This window comes from Lepidochelys kempii, chromosome 8 (genome assembly GCF_965140265.1).
Source record: "Lepidochelys kempii isolate rLepKem1 chromosome 8, rLepKem1.hap2, whole genome shotgun sequence".
NCBI lineage: Eukaryota > Metazoa > Chordata > Testudines > Cheloniidae > Lepidochelys > Lepidochelys kempii.
This window is the reverse complement of record NC_133263.1, coordinates 45,780,192-45,792,904: the sequence shown is the minus strand read 5'-3', so window position 1 is coordinate 45,792,904 and position 12,713 is coordinate 45,780,192. Positions and strand designations below refer to the sequence as shown.

At 44.5% G+C, this 12,713-nt stretch overlaps 1 protein-coding gene across 6 annotated transcripts in view; it reads left to right on the top strand.

Moving 5' to 3' along the window:
• The first annotated feature begins 806 nt into the window (after window positions 1-806).
• Window positions 807-12,713, top strand: part of SUCO (SUN domain containing ossification factor) — an 82,723-nt gene continuing 70,816 nt past the window's right edge. For 3 of the 6 annotated variants that reach the window (XM_073356311.1, XM_073356310.1, XM_073356309.1), the window contains exon 1: window positions 808-1,151. In XM_073356311.1, the coding sequence (XP_073212412.1) occupies window positions 1,087-1,151 (65 nt within the window). In that variant the 5' untranslated portion in view covers window positions 808-1,086. Of the gene's footprint in view, window positions 1,152-12,713 lie in introns of all 6 variants that reach the window. The other 3 variants (XM_073356313.1, XM_073356315.1, XM_073356316.1) reach the window with 2 other exon arrangements.

The following is a 12,713-nucleotide window of genomic DNA, read 5'->3' as shown; positions in this document are numbered from 1 at the left end:
GACTAGATGACCTCCTGAGGTCCCTTCCAACCCTGATAGTCTATGACCTATGACTAGAACAGCATCAAGGCCCTGGAAAACTACAACCCCCAGCCTCCTCAGAGAGCGTTGGCCAATGGCTGCCAGCCTTAGGGCTGTAGCGATGCATGCTGGGATCCAGCCGAGAGCTACGGTGTCCCGCGGACTTGCTCACCCAACCTAGTCTTGGGCCACAAAACCTCTCACTTTCCCTCCCCGCCCATTCTCCATGAGCCGCCCCTTCAGTTTGCCCCGGCTCAGGAACTTTCACCTTCGGGGACCTCAGCCCCCACCAATCAGGGCTCAGCTCTCTCGGGGCGGCGCCCACAGGAAGCCTGAATATCGCTAGGTCAATACTGACAGGTTTCAGTGCTAGCCGTGTTAGGCTGCTACCAGTCGCCCGGAAACGTTTATCATTATGTTGTAACTCATTTCGCTTATCTGTACATTTTTGTTGTTACTTCTATTATTAATTCTTCTAAAGACGCTTAAATCGGTCCTGGCTTTGGGGAGGGCACCCCTGGTTCGCCGCTCTCTGAGAGGGAACGATGCCGAGAGAAGACTACAACTCCCAGGGTGCGAGGGTCTTTTGAAGAGGCCCTTCCGTTTTGTAGTCCAATCACAGTGGGAGTTCTGACTGCGGGCTGGGGATGGTATCAGTCAGTGGTCCCTCTGAGCCAATCACTGTGAGGGGTGGGAGGAAGCCAGCGAATGTGCAGGCCCAATTGTGTTCTGGCGACGAGTGGAGGCGTGGTTTATGTGAGGGGAGGTGACGTGACGCGTCTTCTTCCAGCTCAGCGCGTGAAGGGGGGGACTTGGGGGGAGGGTAACGGCTCCGCTGGGTCCGCTCGCGCTGCGCTGTCCTGTCCTGTCCTGGAGAGCGCTCCGAGACGGGGGCAGCGGCGCGAGGCGGGTGGAAGTGTCTGAACCCCCAGCGAGGCTCCGGCCCCGGCCCCGGCGCTCCAGCCCCGGCCCCGGCGCTCCAGCCCCGACGCTCTCGTCCCCCTCGGCAGCAGGCGGGAGGATGCGCCGCCGCCTCCTTGCCGCGGGAGGCAGAAGGGGGAGACGATGAGGAAGCCGCCCCGCCGGCTCCTGGCCCTGGCTTCCTGCCTCTTCTTCTGCTCCCTTCTCTGGTGAGTGGGTCTCTGAGCCCGGGGCAGGGGGCTGAGCCGGGGGGAGCCCTGCCCCGGGCTGGTAGGGGCGGTGGTCTCACCGACCCCTCTTCATGCCGGACTCCGTGGCCACTCCGAGCACTCCCCCATCCCGAGCCCCTTCCCAAATGGAGCATGGGGGTCGCATTTGTTGTGTATGGCGGGCTCCCCCACTCCAGTGGGGCCCTGGCTGTGGGGCACGTTCTCCCTCACCTGTGCTGTGTATGGCGGGCTCCCCCACTCCAGTGGATCCCTATGGCACTGGGTATGAGGGGTGCCTTCCCTCACCCATGCTGTGTCTATTGCAGGCTCTGCCACTCCCATGGGGCCCTATAGCCCTGTATATGGGGGTTGTCTTTCCCCACCTGTGCTGTGTGCTGGGCTTTCCCTGCTTTTCCCTGGTCTTATAGCCCTGGGAATTAGGGGTGTCTTCCCTTGTGCTGTTTGGTGGGATTCTCCACTCCTGTGGGACCCTGTAGCCCTGGGTGTTGGAGGGTTGGGGTGGTCCCCCCCCCCCCGTGCTGTGAGTGGTGGGTTCTCCTGCTCCCAGTCACCCAAGTTTCCAGAGGAGATTTTCTTCCAGTTAGTATCTCCTTCCTGTGGCTTAGATACCTCTTCCCACAAAGATCCTGTGCTGCCCCCATAATCTCCAGTGACAGGTGTATTGACTTCCCTTCTGCGGGACACTGCATCTAAATTGCTGTACCAGCAAGCAAATCCCAATAATCAACTCCCATGTATGCTGCATTCATGGTGGCAGGAGAAGCAATGTTAGTGTAATTTGGAAAGTGCTATGGGGCCTTTTAGGATGGAAGACCTTGTCTAATCACAGAATGGGATTGTCTCTCTGTTGCAGCCAGGGCTGAGCTTAATGGTTTACAAAGTGATTTAAGATCCTTGGTTGGGAAATATCTCTTCTACTCCCACCCATTGTGTGCTTGAGGTGACCAGGACCATCACCCCTAGTGAAGTAGTTGACGGTTGGGGTGTCTTTAAACTCCGTGGAATCCTGGGGATGACTTACAGCAATGTTTCTCAACTTTTTTGATACCAGGGACCGGCTTGCTGCCTTCCTGAACTGTCAGAAAAATCTCAGAGACCAGCACCGGTCCATGGGCCGGTTGTTGAGAAACACTGACTTACTGTATTAACTTTCATTTAGCTATCTCACTTTTCACTTTGGCTGAATATTATTGTGGTGACCATGTCCTTTGACAGGGCTAACATATTTTCTTCATAGCCTGTTTGTAAAGAATTTTGTGATCCTATGGCACCACCATCCTTTCAGGCACGTAATCTTAGTGTCTTCTTCAACTCTGCTGCCTCTCTAGACTGCACATTTAGGCCATTTCAAATTCTTCCAGTTTCTTTCTCTAATATTTTTGAAATCCAGGCTTTCTTCTAAATTCATATTACTAGAGCTGTCATCGAGGTCTGTGTCTTCCATGCAGGCTACTGCAGCCTTTTCCCCTCTGGTTTTCCTGACCCCCATTTCCCACTGTGTGCCCCCTTACTCTTCAGATACATTGCAGCTAAAATAACCCTGTTTTGTTTTCTGATCATGTCACCCCCTTCATCACATCAAATGTCGTCTTGTCTTTAAATTTTAAAATTATGCACAACATAGCCTGTCAGGCCAGGATGTGAGACGCAGATCTGAAGACCAGTTTGCTCTCAATTATGCCAGCCTCTATTTTTTCCCACAGACACCTTTGTGCTTGCTTCTTTACACATGGAATGCACTCCCTGAACTAGTCTGTAAAACTTGTTCTGTTACCTTCCAAGTCCTTGAGGTCTACTTATGCTGTAATGCCTAAGATAAGGTGCCAACCAATAATGACTAGACAACTGACTCAAAGGGACTTTAAAATTTATTTTTAAAAGCTGTGTATATATATGTGGCCTGTTAATGTGATCTTGCTGTTTCCCTTGGCCTCGTTCTTCTGTTATTCCAACAGTGGCATCTTTTTCTAAATTATTGTAAGCTTTTGAGGCAGGGGCTGTCCTTCTGCTGTTTTTAAGTGCTATTGCTATGTAGAAGATAAAATAATCTTGAAGCTGCAAACAGAAGTAAATAGGAAGTAATAATACATCTAGAGAGAGAATGGTATAGACTTCACAGAAATCTGTGGAGAGGGAAGTTGGTAAATGCACACTCCATGTGGGGTTTTATTGAATGTTAATGGAAAGTGAGAGAATTTGGGGAGGGGATATTTCCATGTATTCCTTTCCAATTTCATAAATAATTGAACTGAACTGACTTAGTTGCTTGCTTGTCACATTTCACATATGACTGCCAGAGGAGAGTCACTTTGTAGCCTCCTCAGATTGGTGCGCCCAAAACACCCAAGAGGCACGTGTTAGAAGTTCTTAAAGAAGTTGCAAACTTATGTTGAAGTAAGAGAATTTCTCTCTGTATATATTTTTGTTACCAGTCAATCTTGTAGACAGTATGAGCTCTTGAAAGTTATTGCCAGTGGATCATTGCTTTCCTTTTCCTCTGAAATCTATTTAATTTTGGTTACTTTTTTGAAGGATAACGGGTGATGCGGGATTCTCTTTTAAAAACAAATTACTACTTAAACCACTGAACTTGACTTTTTGAAAAATCTTAGAATAAAAAATCAATATAACATTTTTGTACTAAAGCTGTTAAGGGGATTCTCCACTTGAACAAACTACAAACATTTAGAGAATTAAGAGGGCAAGAATTAAAGGAACACCCTCAACGTTGTAAGAGAGTTGTGCGCAGAGTACTTCATTCTGTAACATTGTAAATATTTTGCTGCTTGTGAAAACAAACATTTTTAAGTATCTGTAAATGGACAGTGCACTATGATTAATAGCTGAGGGTCCAATCCTACAGTTAGCTCCATATGGGTGGACTAATGAGTAGCTCCTTGAATTGCATTTCCCCGGGGGCATGGGAGTCAGCCTGTGCAGTCAATTGCATGATTGGGGCTCAAGGTTTGTAACTCTACCAGAAAACATTGAGGCAAACTGTACTAATAGCTTAAAGCAGGGATCGGCAACCCTCGGCCTTTGCCGCTTCCTGCAGCCCCCATTGGCCTGGAATGGCAAACCGCGGCCAGTGGGAGCTGCGATCAGCCGAACCTGCGCACGCTGCAGGTAAACAAACCGCCCTGGTCTGCCAGCAGATTTCCCTGACAGGCCGCGTGCAAAAGGTTGCTGATCCCTGGCTTAAAGATTTCTAGCACAAATCTCTCAGCTCATCCCTTTTTTAAGGTTGTGTGTGGGGGGGTGGGGGGATTCAGGAAGAATCTAGCAAATAGTTCAAGTTGTTGGAAGATGAGAATTGTTATAACCCGTGTTTAAACAGTTAGTTGCCATTAGCTTTTCATACACAGATTTAACCTATTGAGCAAAACTGTATTGGGGTGTTTTAATGGTTTCCACAAGGGTTTTTTATCCATTAAACAATGAAGATACTTAATAAAAGTAGAATAATTTCTTCTTTCTTTCTTGCATACGTGCATTAATCTCCTCAGTGTCGTGTTTGGGGCTGATAACAAATTAAGTGTTCCAAAGCTGAAATTCATTAATAATGGAACAGGTTGTCCTCTTAAGTTCCCTGCATTTTAAGAATACAACTAGCTTCTTTTATTAGTAACTGTTATACAGAAGGTCACAGCAACTTTTATCTGTTCCATGGTAGAGTAAGAAAAGTTAGGATCCCTTCTTCTTGGTTATAAGAGTGCCAAATTCTGCAGATTACTGAAAAGAAATGTGCTGTTTCTGTATCATAAGGTAACTGTTAAATTTCACTCGATTTTAGTTTGAGAGAAACTTGCTCTGAGATTTTTTTTGTTACCTTTTGTTATCTCTAAAGCATTCAAGGATGGACACATTCTTCTGTCAGGCAAGGTTGTACTGTAGTTTCTGTCAACTTCAGCGGTAAAATTGCAGACTCTTTACTATCCCAACTTGCTCCAACACTCTTCTTGGTGTCTCTCTTTTTTTTAAATAGTCTAGATCAGTGGTTCTCAACCTAATTACCATTGTGGGCTCCATTCAAAAGTACTTGTATTGCCCTGTGGATGTGACATGGACCACAGTCCTGTGCTGATTAGGCTGCAGGTTGAGAACCGCTGGTCTAGATGTGGTAAGGAAATAAGATTGGTACAACTCTCATTCTTTTAAAATAGTTCTCTAAAGTGAACTTTGTGTTGGTAGAAGGTGCTGGTTGGGCAACAATAGAGATTAAAGTACTCTCTACAGAATGGCAGCACAACTTTCTCCAACTTTCAGTTGTGGTATGGACACTTGATGATGGGTAAGAAATCCAAGAATACTAACTCTCATTTCCTACTAGCCACCAAATAATCCTCTAATATTTAAGGGACACCTGCTTAGACTTCAATAAAATATGACTAAATTTCAAGTGTCTGCACACATGCCAGTGAGTTCTTATGACAAATGTTGTGGCTCTACAATCACATTTCCTCGTTATTAAAGTTTTTTCTATGAAAAACCTCCACTAACACGGCATGGCTGTTTCTACAGGGGAAAGTAACAATGACACAGACTACAAGAAATGATCAGATATACAAAGGAAACTAGGAAAGATCTTCTTCTTCTATTTCTGTTACCATGGTTATAATACTTTTAGCCCCTGTAGATATGGCTTGCAGCCATTCAGACTCTTAATCTCACTCTTTAATTGGACTTCCTTAGTTCTCCTAGGTCAGCTAGATAATTCCTGAGTTTGAACCAAAGTAAATTTTACTTGAAAGTGTTTTTACCTGTTCCAGCTGTGGATTCTAAGAAACCTAAAAGAATCTAGAAAAATCTCAACTTTGGTATTCCCATATTTCTTGTAACTTGGCCATTTGGGTACTCATTATGCACTTAACTTTACATTTGTGATCCTCTATAAACATGTATATTTATAGGGATAGTTCCTCTTTTAAAGATTACAGCTATCTTCTGTATTAAGTCAAAAAGAAAAGGAGTACTTGTGGCACCTTAGAGACTAACCAATTTATTTGAGCATAAGCTTTCGTGAGCTACAGCTCACTTCATCAGATGCATACTGTGGAAAGTGTAGAAGATCTTTTTATACACACAAAGCATGAAAAAATGGGTGTTTACCACTACAAAAGGTTTTCTCTCCCCTCACCCCACTCTCCTGCTGGTAACAGCTTATCTAAAGTGATCACTCTCCTTACAATGTGTATGATAATCAAGTTGGGCCATTTCCAGCACAAATCCAGGGTTTAACAAGAACGTCGGGGTGGGGGGGAGGGGTAGGAAAAAACAAGGGGAAATCGGTTACCTTGCATAATGACTTAGCCACTCCCAGTCTCTATTCAAGCCTAAGTTAATTGTATCCAATTTGCAAATGAATTCCAATTCAACAGTCTCTCGCTGGAGTCTGGTTTTGAAGTTATAGGGCTTCTTTTCCATGGGTCCAGGTGATGAAGATGTCATCAATATAGCACAAGTAGAGTAGGGGACGTTAGGGGACGAGAGCTGAGGAAGCGTCGTTCTAAGTTGGTGTAGAGGGCTTCTACATCCATAGTGGCCAGGATGGTGTTATCAGGAAGATCACCGATGGATTGTAGTTTCCTCAGGAAGTCAGTGGTGTCTCGAAGGTAGCTGGGAGTGCTGGTAGCGTAGGGCCTGAGGAGGGAGTCTACATAGCCAGACAATCCTGCTGTCAGGGTGCCAATGCCTGAGATGATGGGGCGTCCAGGATTTCCAGGTTTATGGATCTTGGGTAGTAGACAGAATATCCCAGGTCGGGGTTCCAGAGGTGTGTCTGTGCGGATTTGATCTTGTGCTTTTTCAGGGAGTTTCCTGAGCAAATGCTGTAGTTTCTTTTGGTAACTCTCAGTGGGATCAGAAGGTAATGGCTTGTAGAAAGTGGTGTTGGAGAGCTGCCGAGCAGCATCTTGTTCATATTCCGACCTATTCATGATGACGACAGCACCTCCTTTGTCAGCCTTTTTGATTATGATGTCAGAGTTGTTTCTGAGGCTGTGGATGGCATTGTGTTCCGCACGGCTGAGGTTGTGGGGCAAGTGATGCTGCTTTTCCACAATTTCAGCCCGTGCACGTCGATGGAAGCACTCTATGTAGAAGTCCAGTCTGCTGTTTTGACCTTCAGGAGGAGTCCACCTAGAATCCTTCTTTTTGTAGTGTTGGTAGGGTGGTCTCTGTGGATTAGTATGTTGTTCAGAGTTGTGTTGGAAATATTCCTTGAGTCGGAGACGTCAAAAATAGGATTCTAGGTCACCACAGAACTGTATCATGTTCGTGGGGGTGGAGGGGCAGAAGGAGAGGCCCTGAGATAGGACAGCTGCTTCTGCTGGGCTAAGTGTAGTTGGATAGGTTAACAATATTGCTGGGTGGGTTGAGGGAACCGTTGCTGTGGCCCCTTGTGGCATGTAGTAGTTTAGAAAGTTTAGTGTCCTTTTTCTTTTGTAGAGAAGCAAAGTGTGTGTTGTAAATGCCCCATCATCTCAGGCATTGGCACCCTGACAGTAGGATTGTCTGGCTATGTAGACTCCCTCCTCAGGCCCTACGCTACCAGCACTCCCAGCTACCTTCGAGACACCACTGACTTCCTGAGGAAACTACAATCCATCGGTGATCTTCCTGATAACACCATCCTGGCCACTATGGATGTAGAAGCCCTCTACACCAACATTCCACGCAAAGATGGACTACAAGCCGTCAAGAACACTATCCCCGATAATGTCATGGCTAACCTGGTGGCTGAACTTTGTGACTTTGTCCTTACCCGTAACTATTTTACATTTGGGGACAATGTATACCTTCAAATCAGCGGCACTGCTATGGGTACCCGCATGGCCCCACAGTATGCCAACATTTTTATGGCTGATTTAGAACAATGCTTCCTCAGCTCTCGTCCCCTAACGCCCCTATTCTACTTGCGCTATATTGATGACATCTTCATCATCTGGACCCATGGAAAAGGAGCCCTTGAGGAATTCCACCATGATTTCAACAATTTCCATCTTAACATCAACCTCAGCCCGGTCCAGTCCACACAAGAGATCCGCTTCCTGGGCACTACAGTGCTAATAAACGATGGTCACATAAACACCACCCTATACCAGAAACCTACTGACCGCTATTTCTACCTACATGCCTCCAGCTTTCACCCAGACCACACCACACGATGCATGGTCTACAGCCAAGCTCTGTGATACAACCGCATTTGCTCCAACCCCTCAGACAGAGACAAACACCTACAAGATCTCTGTCAAGCATTCTTACAACTACAATACCCACCTGCGGAAGTGAAGAAACAGATTGATAGAGCCAGAAGAGTTCCCAGAAGTCACCTACTACAGGACAGGCCTAACAAAGAAAATACCAGAACTCCACTAGCAGTCACCTTCAGCCCCCAACTAAAACCCCTCCAACGCATTATTAAGGATCTACAACCTATCCTGAAGGATGACCCAACACTCTCACAAATCTTGGGAGACAGGCTAGTCCTTGCCTACAGACAGCCCCCCAACCTGAAGCAAATACTTACCAGCAACCACATACCACACAACAGAACCACTAACCCAGGAACCTATCCTTGCAACAAAGCCCGTTGCCAACTGTGCCCACGTATCTATTCAGGGGACACCATCACAGGGCCTAATAACATCAGCCATACTATCAGAGGTTCGTTCACCTGCACATCCACCAATGTGATATATGCCATCATGTGCCAGCAATGCCCCTCTGCCATGTACATTGGTCAAACTGGACAGTCTCTATGTAAAAGAATAAATGGACATAAATCAGATGTCAAGAATTATAACATTCATAAACCAGTCGGAGAACACTTCAATCTCTCTGGTCACGCGATTACAGACATGAAAGTTGCGATATTACAACAAAAAAACTTCAAAACCAGACTCCAGCGAGAAACTGTTGAATTGGAATTCATTTGCAAATTGGATACAATTAACTTAGGCTTGAATAGAGACTGGGAGTGGCTAAGTCATTATGCAAGGTAACCGATTTCCCCTTGTTTTTTCCTACCCCTCCCCCCCACCCCGACGTTCTTGTTAAACCCTGGATTTGTGCTGGAAATGGCCCAACTTGATTATCATACACATTGTAAGGAGAGTGATCACTTTAGATAAGGTGTTACCAGCAGGAGAGTGGGGTGAGGGGAGAGAAAACCTTTTGTGGTGGTAACACCCATTTTTTCATGCTTTGTGTGTATAAAAAGATCTTCTACACTTTCCACAGTATGCATCTGATGAAGTGAGCTGTAGCTCACGAAAGCTTATGCTCAGATAAACTGGTTAGTCTCTAAGGTGCCACAAGTACTCCTTTTCTTTTTGCGAATACAGACTAACACGGCTGTTACTCTGAAACCTGTATTAAATCAGTGGAGCAATAAAGATCCATAATTTATGGGACAGCAATTAAAACAGGTGTATCATTAATTTTCTTGTGTTTTTTGGATTAAACCGTTATGTTTTGGAACTTCATCTGGACGTAAAACTTTGAGACAAAATGCACAAAGTACTGCTAAAATACAGGAAAAACCACATCTTTCTAAAAACAAACCTGGATCAAGGGCATACTGACCCTGGTAATTGATGAGAACGGGATGTTTGAATGGTTTTAGATGACTGCTTTTGATGCCGGGCTTCCATGCCCTATCAGTAATCAAGGGCAACATTAAGGAACTAAGCTTTAGGAATACGTTCCTCTAAAAATATATATGTTGATATGGGTCAGAGTTCCGATTACATGAAGCATTTGTCAGGCAGTCCTAAGGGACCTGGGAAATGTGTAAAGGATATTGTGTGTTTGCAAAACACTGTTCTTCGGCCCTCGGTGGTAACCTCAGGAAACAGTCAGTGTGTATCATGCTGAACTTAACACTTAATAGTTTTGGTTTTCTGCAAAGCCAATTAAATGGTGCAGCCCCGGAAGCTTTGAGATCACTTTGGGATTCTTTGATACTTAATTGCATAGCATTTGCTGCTTTGTTTGAATTCAGACTATTTTTGATGGCTATTTAAACACTAAATAAAATGGTATAAATTGTTTTGAATCCAGCTTTTGTCCACTACTACTAGCATTTTCAGAAGCATTGTTGGACCTCAGGTTGATGAATGAAATGACTTTTGTAATCTTGACTTCTATAGCACCTTCCATCCCAGAATCTGAAAGTGCTTCACATGTCAGTTTAGCTTTACAAATCCTTATGAAGCAGGTATTACCCCATTTCACAGGTGTCGGGAGAGGGAGAATGAAGCACAGAGAGGTTAAAGACTTTTCGACACGAGAGATTTTGGTCCTGGTGTAGCTATGCTGGTACAGAATCCCCACTGCAGTTGTGCTACACTAGTGGAAAGCAGGGCATTCACCCCCTGTGAGTTATTCAGTAGGGCACAATGGAAGCACGTCTACATATCTATGCTGGGGAATTGAACCAGAGTGGCTACATTGGTGCCAAAATCTCTAATGTGTAAAAGCCTGAAATAACTTGTTCAGGGTCAGTGGCATGGCCTGGAGTAGAACCCAGGTGTCCTAATTCCCAGTCCTGTTTACTAAATACAAGATAATTCATCCTTCCCTTCCTGTAACAAATTAATTACATGAAAACTCATTATGAACTTTAACATTAAAGTTGAACTAAAATGCTTTCCTCCCTAGTTTTCTTGTCTTTTATACTAACAGTCTTATTGGCACAAATTATATAAGGTTACATGGATTTGTATGTTTGCTGGTTTATTACAAGCTTTCATAACTGAAATAACTGTTAGGGGAAAAAAATCTCAAATCTTGATCGTCTAAATAATAAACATTGCAAATTTTCCTTCTATGGCTGCCAGTCACAGAGGCTTCCAGAGATGCTGCACCAAGTCCTCCTTTCCCAAGAGGATACACTGCAATGCCTGCATAGCAGTTGTTGTTTGCTAGTTTTTTCTTGTACAACAGCTCAAACTTGCCCTCTTGCCACAGATGGAATCAGGCTCTAGCCAAACTAGTTACCACAGTGGTGGGCAGTCTCCATTAGTGGCTCAACTGTTGCAAGCTAAATTGTAGGGATGAGGGAAGCCCTTCTTTCCCCCCATGTACTATGGATGAAATTATTCCTCTTGCGTCAGTGATTGGAAAAGAGGCTGGGTAACAATGGCAGAAGGAGATTTTGCTGCATATATTCAGTGAATACAACTCGCATCGATTTTTCCTCTCCTCTCATTTGTCCTCTTCCCTTCCCCCTCAAAAGTCCTGAGTTAGGAGTGCACTCTGCGAGGCTCAGTGCCATCCTCTGAGTATGTCTACACTGTACTAAAACACTGGTGGCTGATCTGTGTCAGCTGACTCTGGCTTGGGCTGCAGGGCTATAAAACTGCAGTGTAGATGTTCAGGCTTGGGCCAGTCCCAGAGCCTGGGCTCCAGCCCGGGTCCAAACATTTACACTGCAGTTTTATAGCCACGCACCCTGAGCCCCACAAACCCGAGTCAGCTGAAACAGGCCAACCATGGGTGTTTTATTGCAGTGTAGACATACCCTTTGTGAGACTCGGTGCCACCCTGTATTTGAGGCTTAGTGCCTCAGTGTATGAGAGGCTGTCAGAAGAAGAGACAGACCAAAGATAGGGGATCATAGGAAGCTCACTCTCCGGAGTGTACAAAGCAACTCTACAATTCCGTTTCATTGTTGTTGTTTTTTTGTTGATGAATTGGAACAGGCAGTCTTTGCAGCAGGCTGGTCTCTCTTCTGCATAGAGATCTTAACATTTTAAATGGTATTGGGGTTCAGGACTTTTTTTTGTATTTCATTTAAATCTGTTCATAAAACTTTCTGCTATGGCATTAAAATGTTTAATCAAAATAAAATTATTTCATACCTGTTGTGAAGAAACTTTTTGTGAAGAAACAGACTTAGGCACTCAGTTTTATATATTCAAAACCTCTTTTTCCATCTGCTGACTTCTAAGTGAAATGCATGTTCTGTGTATAGAGAATTTTATTGTGGAGGTGCGAATTGTGGCTCTGTAGCTAAAGATGAGTATTTTTCAATTAAAGCAGGGATTTGCATACTTTTAGAATATGAATTTATCTCTTGATCTACTTTGGCTACTTTTTTCTCAAAAACATAAATGTAGACTTTCACTGTAAGCCCTATTTTTATTCCACGCTAAATCCCTCAAGGAGGTCCTTTGAATTGAAGTGTTTCCTGTGGGTTTTTATGGTAACTTGAAATGAATTGGACAAACAGTTTCTGATGTATTGAGTTTTATTTTATTTTTTTAAGTTGTCTTCGAAAATTATTCAACTACCTCTGTGTCATGTCATATCTCAACGGTGGCTTGTCCTAGAAACTTCAAATTTGTTTGTTCAAGGTGTGAGAGAATCCTACTTAAATGGAAATGCAACCCTGTAATTATAAAAAGAAAAGGAGTACTTCATCAGTGAGCTGTAGCTCATGAAAGCTCATGCTCAAATAAATTGGTTAGTCTCTAAGGTGCCACAAGTACTCCTTTTCTTTTTGCGAATACAGACTAACACGGCTGTTCCTCTGAA